At 52.6% G+C, this 18,404-nt stretch overlaps 1 protein-coding gene across 1 annotated transcript in view; it reads left to right on the top strand.

The window, feature by feature from the left end:
• The window catches only part of KPNA6 (karyopherin subunit alpha 6), an 87,672-nt gene that overhangs the window by 34,466 nt on the left and 34,802 nt on the right, over positions 1-18,404 (top strand). Inside the window, exons 10-11 of the mRNA XM_075336141.1 lie at positions 14,827-14,905; positions 15,463-15,588. Of these exons, the coding sequence (XP_075192256.1) occupies positions 14,827-14,905; positions 15,463-15,588 (205 nt within the window). The remainder of the gene's footprint in view (positions 1-14,826; positions 14,906-15,462; positions 15,589-18,404) is intronic.

Here is an 18,404-nt window from a genome sequence, read left to right as displayed (position 1 = left end):
AGCCAGGATTCATCCGTAAAGAGAACAACGTGCCAGAAGACCCCATTGAATGTGAGCGTTTGCACACTCAAGTCGGTTACGATGATGATGAACTGCAATCAGGTGGAGACTCCGATGTGGACAACAAGCATGCAGATACATTTCCCTGAGACTATTTGTGACAGTTTGAGCAGAAATTCTTTGGTTATGCAAACCGATTGTTGCAGCAGCTAGCCTGGTGGCAGGTCTAAAGCGGGCTTTACACGCAGTGATATCGCCAGGGAGCGTACCCGCCCCCGTCGGTTGTGTGTCACGGGCAAATCGTTGCCTGTGGCGCACAACATCGCTTACACCCGTCACACATACTTACCTGCCTAGCAACGTCGCTGTGGCCGGCGAACCGCCTCCTTTCTAAGGGGGCAGTTCGTGCGGCGTCACTAAGTGGCCGCCCAATAGAAGCGGAGGGGCGGAGATGAGCGGGACGAACATCCCGTCCACTTCCTTTTTTCCCTCATTGCGGGCGGCCACAGGTAAGGTGATGTTCCTCGTTCCTGCGGTGTCACGCGTAGCGATGTGTGCTGCCGCAGGAGCGACGAACAACCTGCGTCCTGCAACAGCAACGATAATCGGGAAAGGAACGACGCGTCAATGATTAGGTGAGTATTTTTGATCGTTAACGGTCATTCGTGCGTTTCACACGCAACGACCTCACTAACTAGGTCGGTTGTGCGTCACGAATTCCGTGACCCCCAACGACCTCTCGTTAGTGATGTCGTTGCGTGGAAAGTGGCCTTTAGGCTAAGACCCCACTTTGCGTTTCCGCCTGCGTTTCAGGTGCTTTTTAGGTCAGTTTTGAGAAGCGCCTTTTTTATGCCAAAAGGCATGCATTTTGATTTCACAGCAAAGTCAATGGAAAATGTGGATTTCTAGACCGCACTTTGCGTTTGTAAACGCTGCGTTTAATTTGCATATTTTGTGGCAAAAACCATGGGTTCAAAGAAGCAGCATGTCAGTCGTTTTTGCCATTTTTGGGTGCGTTTTACTAAAATTGAAGTCAATGAGAAATGGCAAAAACAAAGATTCCTTCAAATTCCTGCGTTTTACCTGCTTTTTAGGTGCAGAAAACATGCGTTTTGGACATCAAAATAATGATTTCATATGTCCCTTTACACACACATAATGCGACAATTAAATTATAAAAAAAATTATAATTTATTGCTATTTTTGCAATAAATAGTATATTACCACTATAATTTTATTCAATATTTCTATTTTCTTTATTATTTCTAAAAATCTGTGTTCCCTTTTTTTTTCTCTTTTTTCATTGTGTTTGACAGATTAATCTTTATTTAGCAGTGTCTTGATGTTCAAAACGCAGCTGAAAAAGCATGTACAAAGCGCTGAAAACGCATCTAAAACGCGGTAAATATGCATGCGTTTTCAGCGCTAAATTTCTGGAAAAGGCAACTTTGGTCAAATCAATTAAGCCCAAAACGTGCGTTTAGAACTGCAAGTAGGTGAACGCAAAGTGGGGTCTTAGCCTTAGACCATCTTGGAGGTGACGATGCTGGATGTTGAGGTCCTGGGTTGGTGCAGTTACATGTGGTCTGCAGGTGTGAAGCTGTTTGGATGTACTGCCAAATCATCTGAAACACTTTTAGAGATGGCTTATGGTAAAGAAATGAACATTCAATTCACGGGCAACATCTCTTGTGGACATTCCTGCAATTATGCCAATTACACGCTCCCTCAAAACTAGTGACATTTGTGGCATTGTGCTGTGATAAGCCTGCACATTTTAGATCGGCCTTTTATTGTGGCCAGCCTAAAGGTCCAGTCACACTAAGCAACTTACCAGCGATCCCAACAACGATAGGGATCGCTGGTAAGTTGCTAGAAGGTTGCTGGTGAGATGTCACACTGCGACGCTCCAGCGATCCCACCAGCAACCTGACCTGGCAGGGATCGCTGGAGCGTCGCTACACGAGTTGCTGGTGAGCTCACCAGCAACCAGTGACAAGCCCCCAGCGCCGCGTGGAAGATGCTGCGCTTGGTAACTAAGGTAAATATCGGGTAACCAACCCGATATTTACCTTGGTTACCACCGCACGGAGCTACACGTGCAGAGAGCAGGGAGCAGCGCACACTGAGCGCTGGCTCCCTGCTCTCCTAGTTACAGCACACATCGGGTTAATTACCCGATGTGTACTGCAGCTAAATGTGCACAGAGCAGGGAGCAGCGCACACTGCTTAGCGCTGGCTCCCTGCTCTCCTAGCTACAGCACACATCGGGTTAATTAACCCGATGTGTCCTGCAGCTACATGTGCACAGAGCAGGAGCCGGCACTGACAGTGAGAGCGGCGGAGGCTGGTAACAAAGGTAAATATCGGGTAACCAAGGACAGGGCTTCTTGGTTACCCGATGTTTACTGTGGTTACCAGCCTCCGCAGAAGCCGGCTCCTGCTGCCTGCACATTCAGTTGTTGCTGTCTCGCTGTCACACACAGCGATCTGTGCTTCACAGCAGGACAGCAACAACTAAAAAATGGCCCAGGACATTCAGCAACAACCAACGACCTCACAGCAGGGGCCAGGTTGTTGCTGGATGTCACACACAGCAACATCGCTAGCAACGTCACAAAAGTTGTTCGTTAGCAGCGATGTTGCTAGCGATGTTGCTTAGTATGACGGGGCCTTAAGGCACACCTGTGCAGTAATCATGCTGTCTAGCATCTTGCCACATATGCCACACCTGTGAAATAGATGGATTATCTTGGCAAAGAGGTGCTCACTAACAGATTTAGACACATTTGTGAACAATATTTGAGAGAAAAAGGTCTTTTCTTCGGCGCTCTATTGGGAGACCCAGACGATTGGGTGTATAGCTACTGCCTCCGGAGGCCACACAAAGCATTACACTAAAAAGTGTAAGGCCCCTCCCCTTCTGGCTATACACCCCCCGTGGGATCACGGGATGCTCAGTTTTCAAGCTTTGTGTGCGAAGGAGGTCATACATCCACGCATAGCTCCACTGTTTGTAGTCAGCAGCAGCTGCTGACTCTTTCGGATGGAAGAAAAGAGGGCCCATATAGGGCCCCCAGCATGCTCCCTTCTCACCCCACTTGTGGTTTGTAAGGTTGAGGTACCTATTGCTGGTACGGAGGTTGGAGCCCACATGCTGTTTTCCTTCCCCATCCCCCTGAGGGGCTCTGGTGAAGTGGGATCTTGCCGGCCACCTAGCCCTGAGGCCGGGCTCCATCCACAGACCCATAGAACCTGCTGGATGTGGAGCGGGAGTGCCGTTCAGGGACAAGGCCCTGCAACTTTCAGGTACTCTGTGTCCCCGTATGGAAAGGCACGCACACTCCAGGCTTGCTGGGTGTGCTAGTGCGCCGGGGACTGTAGCGCGGTGCGCTGGGCTTATAGTCCCGGCAGATTACTGGGGGACTTTATGTGTGGAGACCGCCGCGCCGACCGCCCCTAGAGCGGCGGCGCAGCTGCGACTTGTAGTGCGCCGGGGACGCGCCGACCGCGCTTTTACGGCGGCGGCGCTTCTAACTTCAGTCCCCGGCTTTGCGGCCTAGTTTTCACTTCGTTCCCGCCCCCAGCCCTGCCAGTCAAGGGAGGGGCGGGATGCTGTACAGTAAGTCGGCGCAGGGAGCTGGAGTCTGCTTTGCATTCTCCAGCCCCCTTCACTAGATGCAGTGGGACGCCGCTTTTCCCGCTCTTGGCTCGGGCACGCCCTCGGGCCGCCCCTCTTCTCTGGAAGCCGGCAGCCATTCCACCACGCAGAGAAAGAAAATGGAGACAAGCGCCGGAATACCAGTCACAGGATTCCAGCGCAACACACCCGCTTTTGTGCGGGCGGTAAGCGGCAGCTGAAGTGCTGACCCACTAATGCTGAAGTGTCCTGTTGTATATGTCGCTGTACATTGCACTGTAAAGGCTATTCTTAGCTGTCTACCCACTTAGATGGCTAGACAGCGGCAGCAAATAGCAAGAGTGCTAAGACGTTTGCATGTGCTGCAGTGTTTACTGTCATGCTTGTATGCTATACATTCACTGTATGTCGCTATTCTTGGCTATGCTCCTATATAAATAGACAACAGCAGCAGAAAAGCAAGGGTGCTAAGGCACAGGCTTTCAATGCTGCTTAGATTGCATGTGCTGCAGTGTGTATTGTCATGCTTGTATGCTATACATTCACTGTATGTCACTATTTTTGGCTAATGCGCCTAGATAAACAGACAATAGCAGCAGAAAAGCAAGGGTGCCAAGGCACAAGTTTTCAATGCTGCTTGGATTGCATGTGATGCAGTGTTTATTGTCATGCTTGTATGCTATACATTCACTGTAGGTCGCTATCCTTGGCTAATGCTCCTGGATAAATAGACAACAGCAGCAGAAAAGCAAGGGTGCCAAGGCACAAGCTTTCTAGGCTGCTCGTACTACATGTGCTGAAGTGTTTATTGTACTTCATGCTTGTATGCTATTCACTGTACGGTCGCTACCAGATGGCTAGACAACAAAAAAAAAAAAAAAAAATGGACAGGGTGCCAAAGCACAGCTTTCTAGACTGCTTGTACGGCATGTGATACTGTTCCAGGACCCCCAGTGTGTGCAATTGCTCAACCGGGGTCTCGGCTACATGTGGCCAAAAGAACCACCTGTGATCCCTGTCCAGAGACAGGGACAGAGTCCCAGTTTTTCGCTGATATATTGTCTGTGAAAGATCTTACAGACTTTGCAGTCCAGACAGACCTTGGGCAATATTGTTGCAATGTCCCTGGCCACCCTGATTTGGAACAAATCAAGGCCCCAGAGGGGTTCCAGGCATCCCAGGGTGCAGGCTCTGACACGGACGACAGTCCCAGACTGCCTAAGCGGGCTCGCTGAAAACGGCCCTCCACTTCATCACTGGTCAGGGTCCCAGCAGGAGTACTCGCTGTATGATGAGGCAAACGTAGCTGTTCAGGACTCTGATCCTGAGACCGCTCTCAATCCGGATGCCCGGATGGTGACGCTTTAGTGACTAATCTTATAGCGTCCATCAATGGAAGGTTGGGTATTTCTCCCTCAACTCCTCCAGTGGAGGAGTCAGCTTCACAGCAAGAGAAATCTCTATTTCGGTATCTCAAGTGTATATTGAGTACTTTTTCTGGTCACTCTGACTCCAGAGCCGCAGTCCAGAAACGTAACGCTTATCCCGATAAGCGTTTTTCTCCAACCGTATTAATGATACACGTTGTCTCTTCCCCCCTGACGTGGTCAAGCGCTAGACCCAGTGTCCAAAGGTGGATCCCCCAATCTCCAGGGTTGCGGCTAGATCTATAGTTGCAGCGGAGAATGGGTTTTCACTTAAAAATGCCATTGACAGACAGATAGGCCTCTGGTTGCAATCTGTCTATGAAACTAGCGGCGGGTCGGTTGCTCAGGCATTCGCAGCCGCAGAGGCACTCCAAGCTATTTCAGCTGGTATTGCAAGGGGGACGCTGTCACAGGTACATCTGGGCCCCAGCAGCGTCCTTAATCACACAATGTCGGCATTGCGACTCAAGCTGTTAAAGCTGTCCTAGACTCTAAGAGCCGTACGTCAGTGGCGTCCGCCAACTCCGTGTTTTTACGCAGAGCCTAGTGGTAAGAGATTGGAACAGATGCTGCTTCCAACAAAGTGCTTACCAGGTTGCCTTTATCTGGTGACAGGCTGTTGGTAAGTGGTGGAATGAAATCATTCACCTGTCCAAGAGGACTCGAAAGGCCCAGAGGGGCACAGATTCCTGGCGGGCTCAATCACGCCCGGGGAGGGCAGCCGGAGGAACCGCAACCAAGGCGTTTTCCTCATGGCTTTCAGCCCTCGCACTCCACATCCGCAGTCGGAGGCAGACTCCCCCGCTTTAGCGACATTTACCTGCCACAGGTCAAAGGCCGGTGGGTGAGAGTCAGTTTGTCTCAAAACTTCCTCACCGACCGAGCAGAGGCTCTTCTGCAGGCAGGAGGAGTGGTAATCCCTGTTCCTCCTCAGGAACAAGATACGCTTTTTGCTCTGACCTGGTCGTGGTGCCAAAATAGGACGGCTCCTTCCGTTCCGTTCTGGACCTCAAACTGCTCAACAAGCACGTGAAAACCAGGCGGTTCCGGATGGAACCCCCCGCTCCGTTTTTGCCTCAATGCCTCAAGGAGATTTCCTAGCATCAATAGACATCAGGATGCTTATCTCCATGTGCCGATTGCTCCAGGGCACCGGCGTTTGCTATGATGCGTTATTAAAGACGAGCATCTTCAGTTCATAGCCCTACCCTGCAGTCTGGCGACAGCCCCACGGGTGTTCACCAAGTTGATGGCAGCAGTGACAGCAGTCCCGCACTCTCACGGTCACTCTGTGATCCCTTGCTTGGACAATCTACTTGTCAAGGCACTCTCTTAAAAGGCATGCCAACACAGCCTGCACATGGCGCTGGAAACTTCCCAGAGTTTCGGGAGAGTCCTCAACTTTTCAAAGTTAAACCCAATCGCTGGCATAGCTCGGCATAGAGTTTCACACTCTCTCAGCGATGGTGAAGCTTCCACTGGACAAACAGCGGTCACTGCAGACGAGGGTGCAGTCTCTCCTTCTAGGAGACGCCTCATCCAGAGGCAGTCCCTTTCACGCAGTTTCATCTGCGTCCACTTCAATAGAACATTCTTCGCTAATGTGAGGGGAAGTCGATGTCCCTACACAGGAACGCCCCCCTTTCTCAGACGATCAAGGACTCTCTTCAGAGGAGTCCACTCTTCAGATCAATTGTCTCGAGCTCTGGGCAGTGTATATTGCCCTGCAAGACTTCCTGCAGTAGCTGGAAGGCAACCAGATCCGAATTCAGTCGGACAATCCACAGCGGTGGCATACATCAACCACCAAGGCGGCCTACGCAGTCGGCGAGCCTCCCAGGAAGTCCACCGGATTCTGCTGGGGGTGGAAGACAGAGCTACACCATATCCGCAGTTCACATCCCGGGCGTAGAAAACTGGGAAGCAGACTTCCTCAGTCACCAGGGCGTGGACGCAGGAGAATGGTCTCTGCACCCGGACGGGTTTCACGAATCGGCACAACAGCTGAATTCTACGGCCCTGAACCTACTGTATGGCCATTGCATCCTAGATCCTAGTGTTCTCAGGATTATTCCAAGAGGTCGTTGCCACCTTGGGACAGGCTATGGAGCCCACGTCTGCTAAGATCTACCACGGACGTGGAAGATTTTCTTATCCTGGTGCTCTGCTCAGGGAGTGTCTCCCGGGCCATTTGCATTGCCTACTTTTCTTTACTTCCTACAATCGGGGTTAGAAAAGGGCTTGTCGTTAGGCTCCCTTAAAGGGCAAGTCTCGGCACTATCCGTGTTTTTTTTTCAGAAGCGTCTGGCACGCCTTCCTAAAGTGCGCACGTTCCTGCAAGGGGTTTTGTCATATCGTGCCCCCGTACAAGCGGCCGTTAGATCCATGGGATCTGAACAGAGTACTAGTTGCTCTCCAGAAGCCGCCTTTCGAGCCTCGGAAGGATGTTTCCCTTCCTCGACTGTCACAGAAAGTGGCCTTTCTGGTAGCGATCACGTCTCTTCGGAGAGTGTCTGAGCTAGCAGCACTGTCATCCAAGGCTCCCTTCCTGGTGTTCCACTAGGACAAGGTAGTGCTGCGCCCCATTCAGGAGTTTCTCCCTAAGGTAGTATCCTCGTTTCATCTTAATCAGGATATCTCGTTACCTTCTTTTTGTCCTCATCCGGTTCACCGGTATGAAAAGGATTTACATTTCGTAGATCTAGTGAGAGCACTCAGAATCTACATTTCCCGCACGGCGCCCCTGCGCCGCTCTGATGCACTCTTTGTCCTTGTCGCTGGTCAGCGCAAGGGGTCGCAGGCTTCTAAAGCCACCCTAGCTCGATGGATCAAAGAACCAATTCTTGAAGCCTACCGTTCTGCGGGGCTTCCGGTTCCATCAGGGCTGAAGGCCCATTCAACCAGAGCCGTGGGTGCGTCCTGGGCATTACGACACCAGGCTACGGCTCAACAGGTGTGCCAGGCAGCTACCTGGTCGAGTCTGCACATTTTCACCAAACATTATCAGGTGCATACCTATGCTTCGGCGGACGCCAGCCTAGGTAGAGGAGTCCTGCATGCGGCAGTGGCCTCCCCGTAGGGGAGGGCTGTCTTGCAGCTCTAACATGAGGTATTTCGTTACCCACCCAGGGACTGCTTTTGGACGTCCCAATCGTCTGGGTCTCCCAATAGAGCGCCGAAGAAGAAGGGAATTTTGTTACTTACCGTAAATTCCTTTTCTTCTAGCTCTTATTGGGAGACCCAGCACCCGCCCTGTTGTCCTTCGGGATTTTTGGTTTGTTTGCGGGTACACATGTTGTTCATGTTGAACGGTTTTCAGTTCTCCGATGTTACTCGGAGTGAATTTGTTTAAACCAGTTATTGGCTTTCCTCCTTCTTGCTTTAGCACTAAAACTGAGCATCCCGTGATCCCACGGGGGGTGTATAGCCAGAAGGGGAGGGGCCTTACACTTTTTAGTGTAATGCTTTGTGTGGCCTCCGGAGGCAGTAGCTATACACCCAATCGTCTGGGTCTCCCAATAAGAGCTAGAAGAAAAGGAATTTACGGTAAGTAACAAAATTCCCTTCTCTTTGTCGCTCCATTGGGAGACCCAGACAATTGGGTGTATAGCTTCTGCCTCTGGAGGCCACACAAAGTATTACACTTTAAAAAGTGTAACCCCTCCCCTCTGCCTATACACCCTCCCGTGGACCACAGGCTCCTCAGTTTTATGCTTTGTGTGGAAGGAGGCACACATCCACTCATGCATTCTCATAACATAGTTATGTCGGATGGAAGAAAAGAGGACCCCGATGGGGCCCCCGGCATGTTCCCTTCTCACCCCACTATGTCGGCGGTGCTGTTAAGGTTGAGGTACCCATTGCGGGTACAGAAGCTGGAGCCACATGCCGTCTCCTTCACCATCCCTTATGCGGCTCTGGGAGAAGTGGGATCCTGAGCGGTCATCCATTTGCTGGGACCGTGCTCCATCCGCAGCCCCTGGTGGAACCTGTCGGACCGGAGCCTCTTTCAACCCCAGGGACCGGGCCCTGCAACGTGAAGGTACTCTGTACAGGGAGGGTCGCACCTTCTTCCCGGAAGCCGCGGTAGTTCAATCCGTTGTCTTTTCGGCGGACTTCCGCGCCGACCGTGCCTGCTTGTCGGGCGCGGTCTCAAATTTAGTCCCCGGCTTCGCCGCGGCCTAGTTGTGAAAACTCCCGCCCCCGGGCCTGCCTGTCAGGGGGAAGGGCGGGATTACCGACATGACGTCGGATGTGAGGGCTGGAGCATCTTGCATGTCTCCCTCCCCCCTCATTGACCACTGTGGGGACCCCAGATTCCCGCTCTTTCCTGGCGCCGCCCTCGGCCCCACTCCTCCCCTGAGAGCTCCGGCGGCCATTTTTGGCATTCTGCCGGTGGATGCTTCTCAGTGACAAAGCTCTGCAGCTCCGGGGGATCCAGGACAGGGAATCTGGAGGACACACTCCGCTCGTTAGCGGTCGGTAAGCCACACCGGTCACCCGGTGCTGGTCCCCCTAGGGTGCCGGAATAGATTATTTATTTATTTATTTATATATATATATATATATATATCTCTGTTCAAACAGGCTGTATACCCTTTTCCCATATACCCTCAGTGGTCACTCTCCTAAGAGACAACAGCATGTCGTCCACAAGGAGCAAAGCTACTAAGGCACAGATTTTTTTCGCAGCCTGTACCTCTTGTGGGGCTATGTTGCCTGCGGGGTCCACCTACCCTCACTGTGAGCAATGCTCGACTCCTGCCACGCTTGCTCAGCCGGAGCCTAGGGCACTTGTGGGCCCCTCGGCTCATGTAGATCCCCCTGCTCCCCCTGAGCAGGCTGCAGGGATAGAGTCACCGGCCTTGGCCTCTTTCGCTGAGAAACTCTGTCACTTTCTCAATCCATTGCACAGTCTATGGACAAATGGTCATCTAAGCTCCTTGAGGCATTGCAGTCCAGACCGGGCCCTTCACAGGCTCCGGCCCCTGTTAGCTTGTCTCCTCCAGGCCCTTCTCAGTCCGCGCCGCAGCGCGCTCCAAGGTTAGCCCCTAGGTCCCAGGCGGAGGACTCCTGCCCGGACCGCAGTCCCAGACCGGCTAAGCGGCCTCGCTGGGACTCTTCCCCAGGTTCCTCACGCTGCTCTGGATCTCAGCTTGAGGACTCTCAGGAAGACGAGGCGGACGTGGGAGCTCAGGGCTCTGACCCTGACTTCGCCCTTAACCTTGATACACCTGAGGGGGACGCATTAGTTAATGATCTTATCTCGTCCATCAACCAGGTGTTGGATCTCTCACCCCCGCTTCCTCCTGTAGAAGAGTCAGCTTCTCAGCAGGAGAAACACCAATTTCGTTTCCCCAAACGTACGCGCAATACGTTTTTTGATCACTCTAACTTCAGGGACGCTGTCCAGAAGCCCAGAGCGGTCCCGGACAAGCGCTTTGCTAAACGGCACACTGACACGCGTTATCCCTTTCCACCTGAAGTCGTTAAGGGCTGGGCACACTCTCCCAAGGTGGATCCTCCAGTCTCTAGATTGGCTGCTAGGTCCGTTGTGTCTGTTGCCGATGGCTCATCCCTGAAGGATGCCATTGACAGACAGATAGAGCTCTTGGTGAAGTCTATCTATGAGGCCACGGGCGCGTCTTTCGCCCCGGCCTTTGCGGCTGTGTGGGCTCTCCAAGCAATCTCGGCTTGTCTGACTGAGATTAATGCTGTCACACGGAATTCTGCTCCGCATGTTTCTTCCTTGACCTCTCAGGCATCAGCTTTTTCGTCCTACGCCATGAACGCCGTCCTGGACTCCACTAGCCGTACGGCTGTAGCATCTGCTAACTCCGTGGCAGTCCGCAGGGCCATGTGGCTGCGCGAATGGAAAGCAGACTCTACTTCCAAAAGGTTCTTAACTGGTTTGCCTTTTTCTGGTGACCGTTTATTTGGCGAACGATTGGATGAGATTATTAAGGAATCCTCGGGTAAGGACTCCTCCTTACCCCAGTCCAAACCTAAGAGACCTCAGCAGAGAAAAATCCAATCGAGGTTTCGGTCCTTTCGTCCCTCCGCCAAGCCCCAATCCTCTTCGTCCAACCGGCCGGAGAAAGGCCAGAGGAACTCCTATGCGTGGCGGTCCAAGTCACGCCCCCAAAAGGCCGCAGGAGGCACTGCCTCCAAGACGGCCTCCTCATGACTCTCGGCCTCATCTACCCACATCCTCGGTCGGTGGCAGGCTCTCCCGCTTTGGCGACGCCTGGTGGCCACATGTTCAAGACCGATGGGTGAGAGACATTTTGTCTCATGGTTACAGGATAGAGTTCAGCTCCCGACCTACGGCTCGTTTCTTCAGAACCTCCCCACCCCCCGCACAGGCCGATGCCCTTTTTCAGTCAGTGGGCGCTCTAAAGATCGAAGGAGTTGTGATTCCCGTTCTCCTTCAGGAACGTGGTCGCGGATTTTACTCCAACTTGTTCGTGGTGCCAAAAAAGGACGGGTCATTCCGTCCCGTTCTGGACCTCAAGTTACTCAACAGACATGTGAGAACCAGACGGTTTCGGATGGAATCTCTCCGCTCGGTCATCGCCTCGATGTCACAAGGAGACTTCCTAGCATTGATCGACATCAAGGATGCTTATCTCCATGTGCCGATCGCACCCGAACATCAACGTTTCCTGCGTTTCGCCATCGGGGACGAACACCTCCAGTTCGTGGCATTGCCTTTCGGCCTGGCGACAGCCCCACGGGTTTTCACCAAAGTCATGGCATCCGTCGTGGCGGTCCTGCACTCTCAGGGCCACTCGGTGATCCCCTACTTTGACGATCTCCTAGTCAGGGCCCCTTCTCGGGTGGCGTGTCAACAAAGCCTTACCGTCACTCTGGCGACTCTCCAGCAGTTTGGGTGGATCATCAATTTTCCGAAATCCAAGTTGACACCGACCCAATCACTGACTTACCTCGGGATGGAGTTTCATACCCAGCCAGCGTTAGTCAAGCTACCGCGGGACAAACAGCTTTCTCTGCAGGCGGGGGTGCAATCCCTTCTTCGGAGTCAGTCACACCCCTTAAGGCTCCTCATGCACTTCCTGGGGAAGATGGTTGCAGCTATGGAGGCAGTGCCGTTCGCGCAATTACATCTACGACCACTCCAATGGGACATTCTTCGCAAATGGGACAAGAGTGTGGCTTCCCTCGACAAGGACATCTCTCTTTCCCTTGCAACCAAAACATCACTTCAGTGGTGGCTCCTACCCACGTCTCTGTCTCGGGGAAAATCCTTTCTACCTCCAACCTGGGCCGTGGTCACCACGGACGCGAGCCTGTCAGGTTGGGGAGCGGTTTTTCTCCACCACAGGGCTCAAGGAACCTGGACTCCGATAGAATCGTCCCTTCAGATCAATCTCCTGGAGATAAGGGCAGTATATCTAGCCCTATTGGCTTTCCATCGGTGGCTGGAGGGCAGGCAGATCCGAATTCAGTCGGACAACGCCACTGCCGTCGCCTACATCAACCACCAAGGCGGCACTCTCAGTCGTCAAGCCTTCCAGGAAGTCCGGCGGATTCTGCAGTGGGTGGAAGCCACAGGCTCCACCATCTCCGCAGTTCACATCCCGGGCGTAGAAAACTGGGAAGCAGATTTTCTCAGTCGTCAGGGCATGGACGCGGGGGAATGGTCTCTACACCCAGACGTGTTTCGAGAGATCTGTCGCCGCTGGGGAACGCCGGATGTCGATCTCATGGCGTCACGACACAACAAGGTCCCGGCCTTCATGGCACGGTCTCAGGATCACAGAGCTCTGGCAGCGGACGCTTTAGTCCAGGATTGGTCGCAGTTTCGACTGCCTTATGTGTTTCCCCCTCTGGCGATGCTGCCCATGGTACTTCGCAAGATCAGGTCCGACTGCCGTCGCGCCATTCTCGTCGCTCCAGACTGGCCGAGGCGGTCGTGGTATCCGGATCTGTGGCATCTCACGGTGGGTCAACCGTGGGCACTTCCAGACTGCCCAGACTTGCTGTCACAAGGCCCGTTTTTCCATCTGAATTCTGTGGCCCTCAACCTGACTGTGTGGCCATTGAGTCCTGGCTCCTAGCGCCTTCAGGGTTATCTCAGGATGTCATTGCCACCATGAGACAAGCCAGGAAGCCAACGTCCGCCAAGATCTATTACAGGTCTTGGCAAATCTTCCTATCCTGGTGCGTGGATAACGGTTTTCCTCCATGGCCGTTTGCCTTACCCACATTCCTTTCATTCCTACAATCTGGAATGGACAAGGGTTTGTCCCTCGGCTCTCTCAAGGGCCAAGTATCGGCGCTCTCCGTGTTTTTTCAAAAGCGTCTAGCCAGGCTTCCGCAGGTCCACACGTTCCTGCAGGGGGTCTGCCACATGGTCCCACCTTACAAACGTCCGTTGGAACCTTGGGATCTTAACAGGGTTCTGACGGCTCTTCAAAAGCCGCCTTTTGAGCCGCTGCGGGATATCTCTCTCTCCCGTCTTTCGCAGAAGGTGGCCTTCCTGGTGGCAGTCACATCACTTAGGAGAGTGTCTGAGCTTGCAGCGCTGTCATGCAAAGCCCCCTTCCTGGTTTTCCACCAGGATAAGGTGGTTCTGCGTCCTGTCCCGGAATTTCTCCCTAAGGTGGTATCCCCTTTTCATCTAAATCAGGATATCTCCTTGCCTTCCTTTTGCCCTAATCCAATTCACCAGTGTGAAAAGGATTTGCACTCTTTGGATCTAGTGAGAGCACTCCGGTTCTACGTGTCTCGCACCGCGCCCCTGCGCCGTTCAGATGCGCTCTTTGTCCTTGTCGCTGGCCAGCGTAAGGGCTCTCAGGCCTCCAAGTCAACCTTGGCTCGGTGGATCAAGGAACCGATTCTCGAGGCCTACCGTTCTTCTGGGCTTCCGCTCCCTTCAGGGCTGAAAGCCCATTCTACCAGAGCCGTAGGTGCGTCCTGGGCATTGCGGCACCGGGCGACGGCTCAGCAGGTGTGTCAGGCAGCTACGTGGTCTAGTCTGCACACTTTCACGAAGCACTATCAAGTGCATGCCTATGCTTCGGCAGACGCCAGTCTAGGTAGGCGAGTCCTTCAAGCGGCGGTTGCCCACCTGTAAGAGGGGGCCGTTTTCGGCTCTTTTTATTGAGGTATTCTTTTACCCACCCAGGGACTGCTCTTGGACGTCCCAATTGTCTGGGTCTCCCAATGGAGCGACAAAGAAAAAGGGAATTTTGTTTACTTACCGTAAATTCCTTTTCTTCTAGCTCCTATTGGGAGACCCAGCACCCACCCCTGTGCCCTTTGGGCAGGTTGTTTTTTTGTGTACACATGTTGTTGATGTTGAATTGTTCTTCTGGTTCATGGTCTTCAGTTCTCCGAACATCCTTCGGATTGAATTTACCCTAGACCAATTTATAAGTTTTCTCCTTCCTGCTTTTGCACCAAAACTGAGGAGCCCGTGGTCCACGGGAGGGTGTATAGGCAGAGGGGAGGGGTTACACTTTTTAAAGTGTAATACTTTGTGTGGCCTCCAGAGGCAGAAGCTATACACCCAATTGTCTGGGTCTCCCAATAGGAGCTAGAAGAAAAGGAATTTACGGTAAGTAAACAAAATTCCCTTTTTTGTGTCCATAGAAAAAGCCTTCACTTTTTGAGTTTAGCTCATGAAAAAAGGGAGCAAAAAGAAAAGTGTTGCACGTTTACTGTATATTTTTGTTCATTGTGTCTGTGTTTTTTATATATATCTGTGTTTACTGTTCCTTTTTTTTCTATAAGGCACAATGATTACAAAGTGGCTTCACCTGCCTTGAGAGCTGTAGGGAACATCGTGACAGGCGATGACATTCAGACACAGGTAAAAAAAAAAAACAAAAAAACAATTTTGTCCATTGTGTCCGAAGAAAGGTTGCACCAGATTAATTGAGAGCACATACAATTCATTATTATAGATTGCAAATACAGAACACAACCAAGGCATACATTTGAAGATGGGGAAATCCAGAGCAAACATGCAAATGGACCACCCGTCCTCATGCTAAGTTTTTTCACCCTGGACACATTGGGTGTTGTATCCATTTCTTCCTCCACAGCCTGTTAATGACTATTGGGCTATTTCCCTGCCTCTCTGCTCGCTAGTGGTGCAGCTCTTTTTAGGAAAGGTCACGTAGAATATACAGTACAGGTATTTCTGAGCTGGACACAAAGCATACAAGACATATTTCTTTATTCCTTCATAGTCTCCATCTGGCCCAGAACAGCCTTGATAATGACATTGGCCTCAATTTCTCTTAGGAGCGTTTGCTACCTAGATTTACCTCTGTTGCAGCCATACTCCCACCTCCTTTCTATGGCTACCATGTCCAATCTGAAAGTGGCATGCTTTACAGTAAAACCTTAATATTTTTTTTGCAGGTTATTTTAAACTGTTCGGCTCTTCCTTGTCTATTACATCTTCTGAGTAGCCCAAAGGAGTCTATCCGAAAGGAGGCCAGCTGGACTATCTCTAATATCACTGCTGGGAATAGAGCCCAAATACAGGTAATATGATTATGACCCATTGTAAGGGCCCTTAATGGACCTCCACTCTTTCTATTGAATACAATTCGATCCATTTTAGACGATTGGTTTCTTTTTAACTGTTTGTAGCGAAGTGCAGAGAACTGTCAGTAAGGAGTGAAGTAGCCTTTAGGCCCTGTACGCACTTGCCTTTTTTTGCCGCGGATTTCCTGCGGTTTTGCTGCATCTTTCGCTGCATGTTATGTTCATAACATCTCTGCAGTGATTCACCAGAAAAACCTATGGGAAAAAAAATACTGTGCGCACTATGCGGATTTTGACAGCTGCGTGTCACTTCTTTCTTTGTCGCTCCATTGGGAGACCCAGACAATTGGGTGTATAGCTTCTGCCTCCGGAGGCCACACAAAGTATTACACTCAAAAGTGTAACCCCTCCCCTCTGCCTATACACCCTCCCGTGCCTCACGGGCTCCTCAGTTTTATGCTTTGTGTGGAAGGAGGCACACATCCACTCATGCATTCCCATTTTAGTCAGCAGCAGCTGCTGATGTTATCGGTTGGAAGAAAAGAGGGCTCCCACGGGGCCCCCGGCATGCTCCCTTCTCACCCCACTACGTCGGCGGTGCTGTTAAGGTTGAGGTACCCATTGCGGGTACGACGGCCGGAGCCTCATGCCGTATTTCCTTCACCATCCCTTGAGGGCTCTGGGAGAAGTGGGATCCTGAGCGGTCATCCAGGTACTGGGACCGTGCTCCCTCCGCAGCCCCTGTGTGGAATCTGCCGGACCGGAGTATTTTCGTTATCAGGGACCGGGCCCTGCATCTGTCAGGTACTCTGTGTCCCCATGGGGACGGTTCATGGAGCGCCTGGCACCCGGACGCTGCAAGGCCGTGAAAGCCGGGGGACTTCCGCGCCGACCGCGCCTGTTTGTCGGCCGCGGTCATAAATTTAGTCCCCGGCTTCAGTTGCGGCCTACTTGCAAATCTCGCCCCCGGACCTGTCTGTCAGGGTAGGGGCGGGACTGCCGACCGGACGCTGCCTGGGACACACAGCGGCTGCTGATCCGTGAAAGCCGGGGGACTTCCGCGCCGACCGCGCCTGCTTGTCGGCCGCGGTCATAAATTTAGTCCCCGGCTTCAGTTGCGGCCTACTGGCAAGACTCCCGCCCCCGGACCTGTCTGTCAGGGTAGGGGCGGGACAGCCGTCCTGACGTCGGCAGTGAGGGCCGGAGCATCCTGTATGCTTCCTCCCCCCTCTTTGATCACAATAGGGACCCCAGATTCCCGCACTTTTTCCTGGTGCCGCCCACCGCTCCACTCCCCCTCTGAGAGCTCCAGCAGCCATTTTTTTTTACTGAGCTGGAGAATCATCAGGAAAGAGCTCTTCACCGCTGGGAGACCTGGAGCAGGGAATCTGGAGGACACACACGCCGCTTTTTAGCGGTCGGTAAGCCACACCGGTCATCCGGTGCCGGTCCCCCTGGGTTGCCTGAATAGATACGTATTATATATCTTTATATATATATATCTCTGTTCGGCCGGGCTGTATACTCTTCCCTTATACCCTCTGTGATCACTCTCCTGGGACACAACAGCATGTCGTCCACAAGGAGCAAGAGCGCTAGGGCACAGGGTTTCTTTGCGACCTGTATCTCTTGTGGGGCTATGTTGCCTGCGGGTTCCACCTACCCTCACTGTGAGCAATGCTCGACCCCTGTTACACTGACTCAATCGGAGCCGCGACCACTTGTGGGCCCCTCGGCTCAGGTAGACCCCCATGCTACCACTGTCCAGGCGGCAGGGACAGAGTTTGCAGTGTTTGCTGAGAAGCCCTTTGAGTCACTTTCACAATCCATGGCTAAGTCTATGGACAAATGGTCTGCCAAGCTGCTAGAAGCCTTGCAGTCCAGACCGGTCCTTACACAGACCCAGGACACTGTTGGATCGGCACCTCCAGGTCCCTCTCGGTCCACGCCGCAGCGCGCTCCCGGGGTGGGCTCTAGGTTTCACGTGGAGGACTCCTCCACGGACCACAGCCCCAGACCAGCTAAGCGGGCCCGCTTGGAATCATCAGCTTCATCACGCTGCTCAGGTTCCCGGCTGGAGGACTCGCTGGAGGACGAGGCGGAGGTCGCAGCTCAGGGCTCTGACCATGACGTTGCCCTCAACCTTGATACACCTAAAGGGGACGCCTTAGTAAATGATCTTATCTCGTCCATCAACCAGGTGTTAGATCTATCTCCCCCGCCTCCACCTATAGAGGAGTCGGCTTTTCAGCAGGAGAAACACCAGTTTCGGTTCCCCAAACGTACACGGAGTGCGTTTTTCGACCACTCTAACTTCAAGGATGCTGTCCAGAAACCCAGAGTGGTTCCGGACAAGCACTGTACTAAGCGCCTTGCTGACACACGTTACCCCTTCCCCTCTGACGTAGTTAAGGGTTGGGCTCAGTGTCCCAAGGTGGATCCTCCAGTCTCTAAATTGGCGGCTAGATCTGTGGTATCGGTTGCAGATGGCTCATCGCTAAAAGATGCCACTGACAGGCAGATAGAGCTCCTGGTGAAATCCATCTATGAAGCCACGGGCGCGTCCTTTGCCCCGGCTTTTGCAGCCGTGTGGGCACTCCAAGCTATCTCGGCTTGTCTAACCGAGATTAATGCGGTCACACGTACTTCTGCTCCGCAGGTTGCGTCTTGACTTCTCAGGCGTCGGCGTTTCTTTTTCGCTCCTAATTGGGAGACCCAGACAATTGGGTGTATAGCTACTGCCTCCGGAGGCCGCACAAAGTACTACACTTAAAAGTGTAAGGCCCCTCCCCTTCTGGCTATACACCCCCCCC

The sequence above is a fragment of the Anomaloglossus baeobatrachus genome, chromosome 2 (assembly GCF_048569485.1).
Source record: "Anomaloglossus baeobatrachus isolate aAnoBae1 chromosome 2, aAnoBae1.hap1, whole genome shotgun sequence".
NCBI lineage: Eukaryota > Metazoa > Chordata > Amphibia > Anura > Aromobatidae > Anomaloglossus > Anomaloglossus baeobatrachus.
Note: the sequence above shows the minus strand (reverse complement) of the source record. Positions and strands in the feature narration are given on the sequence as shown.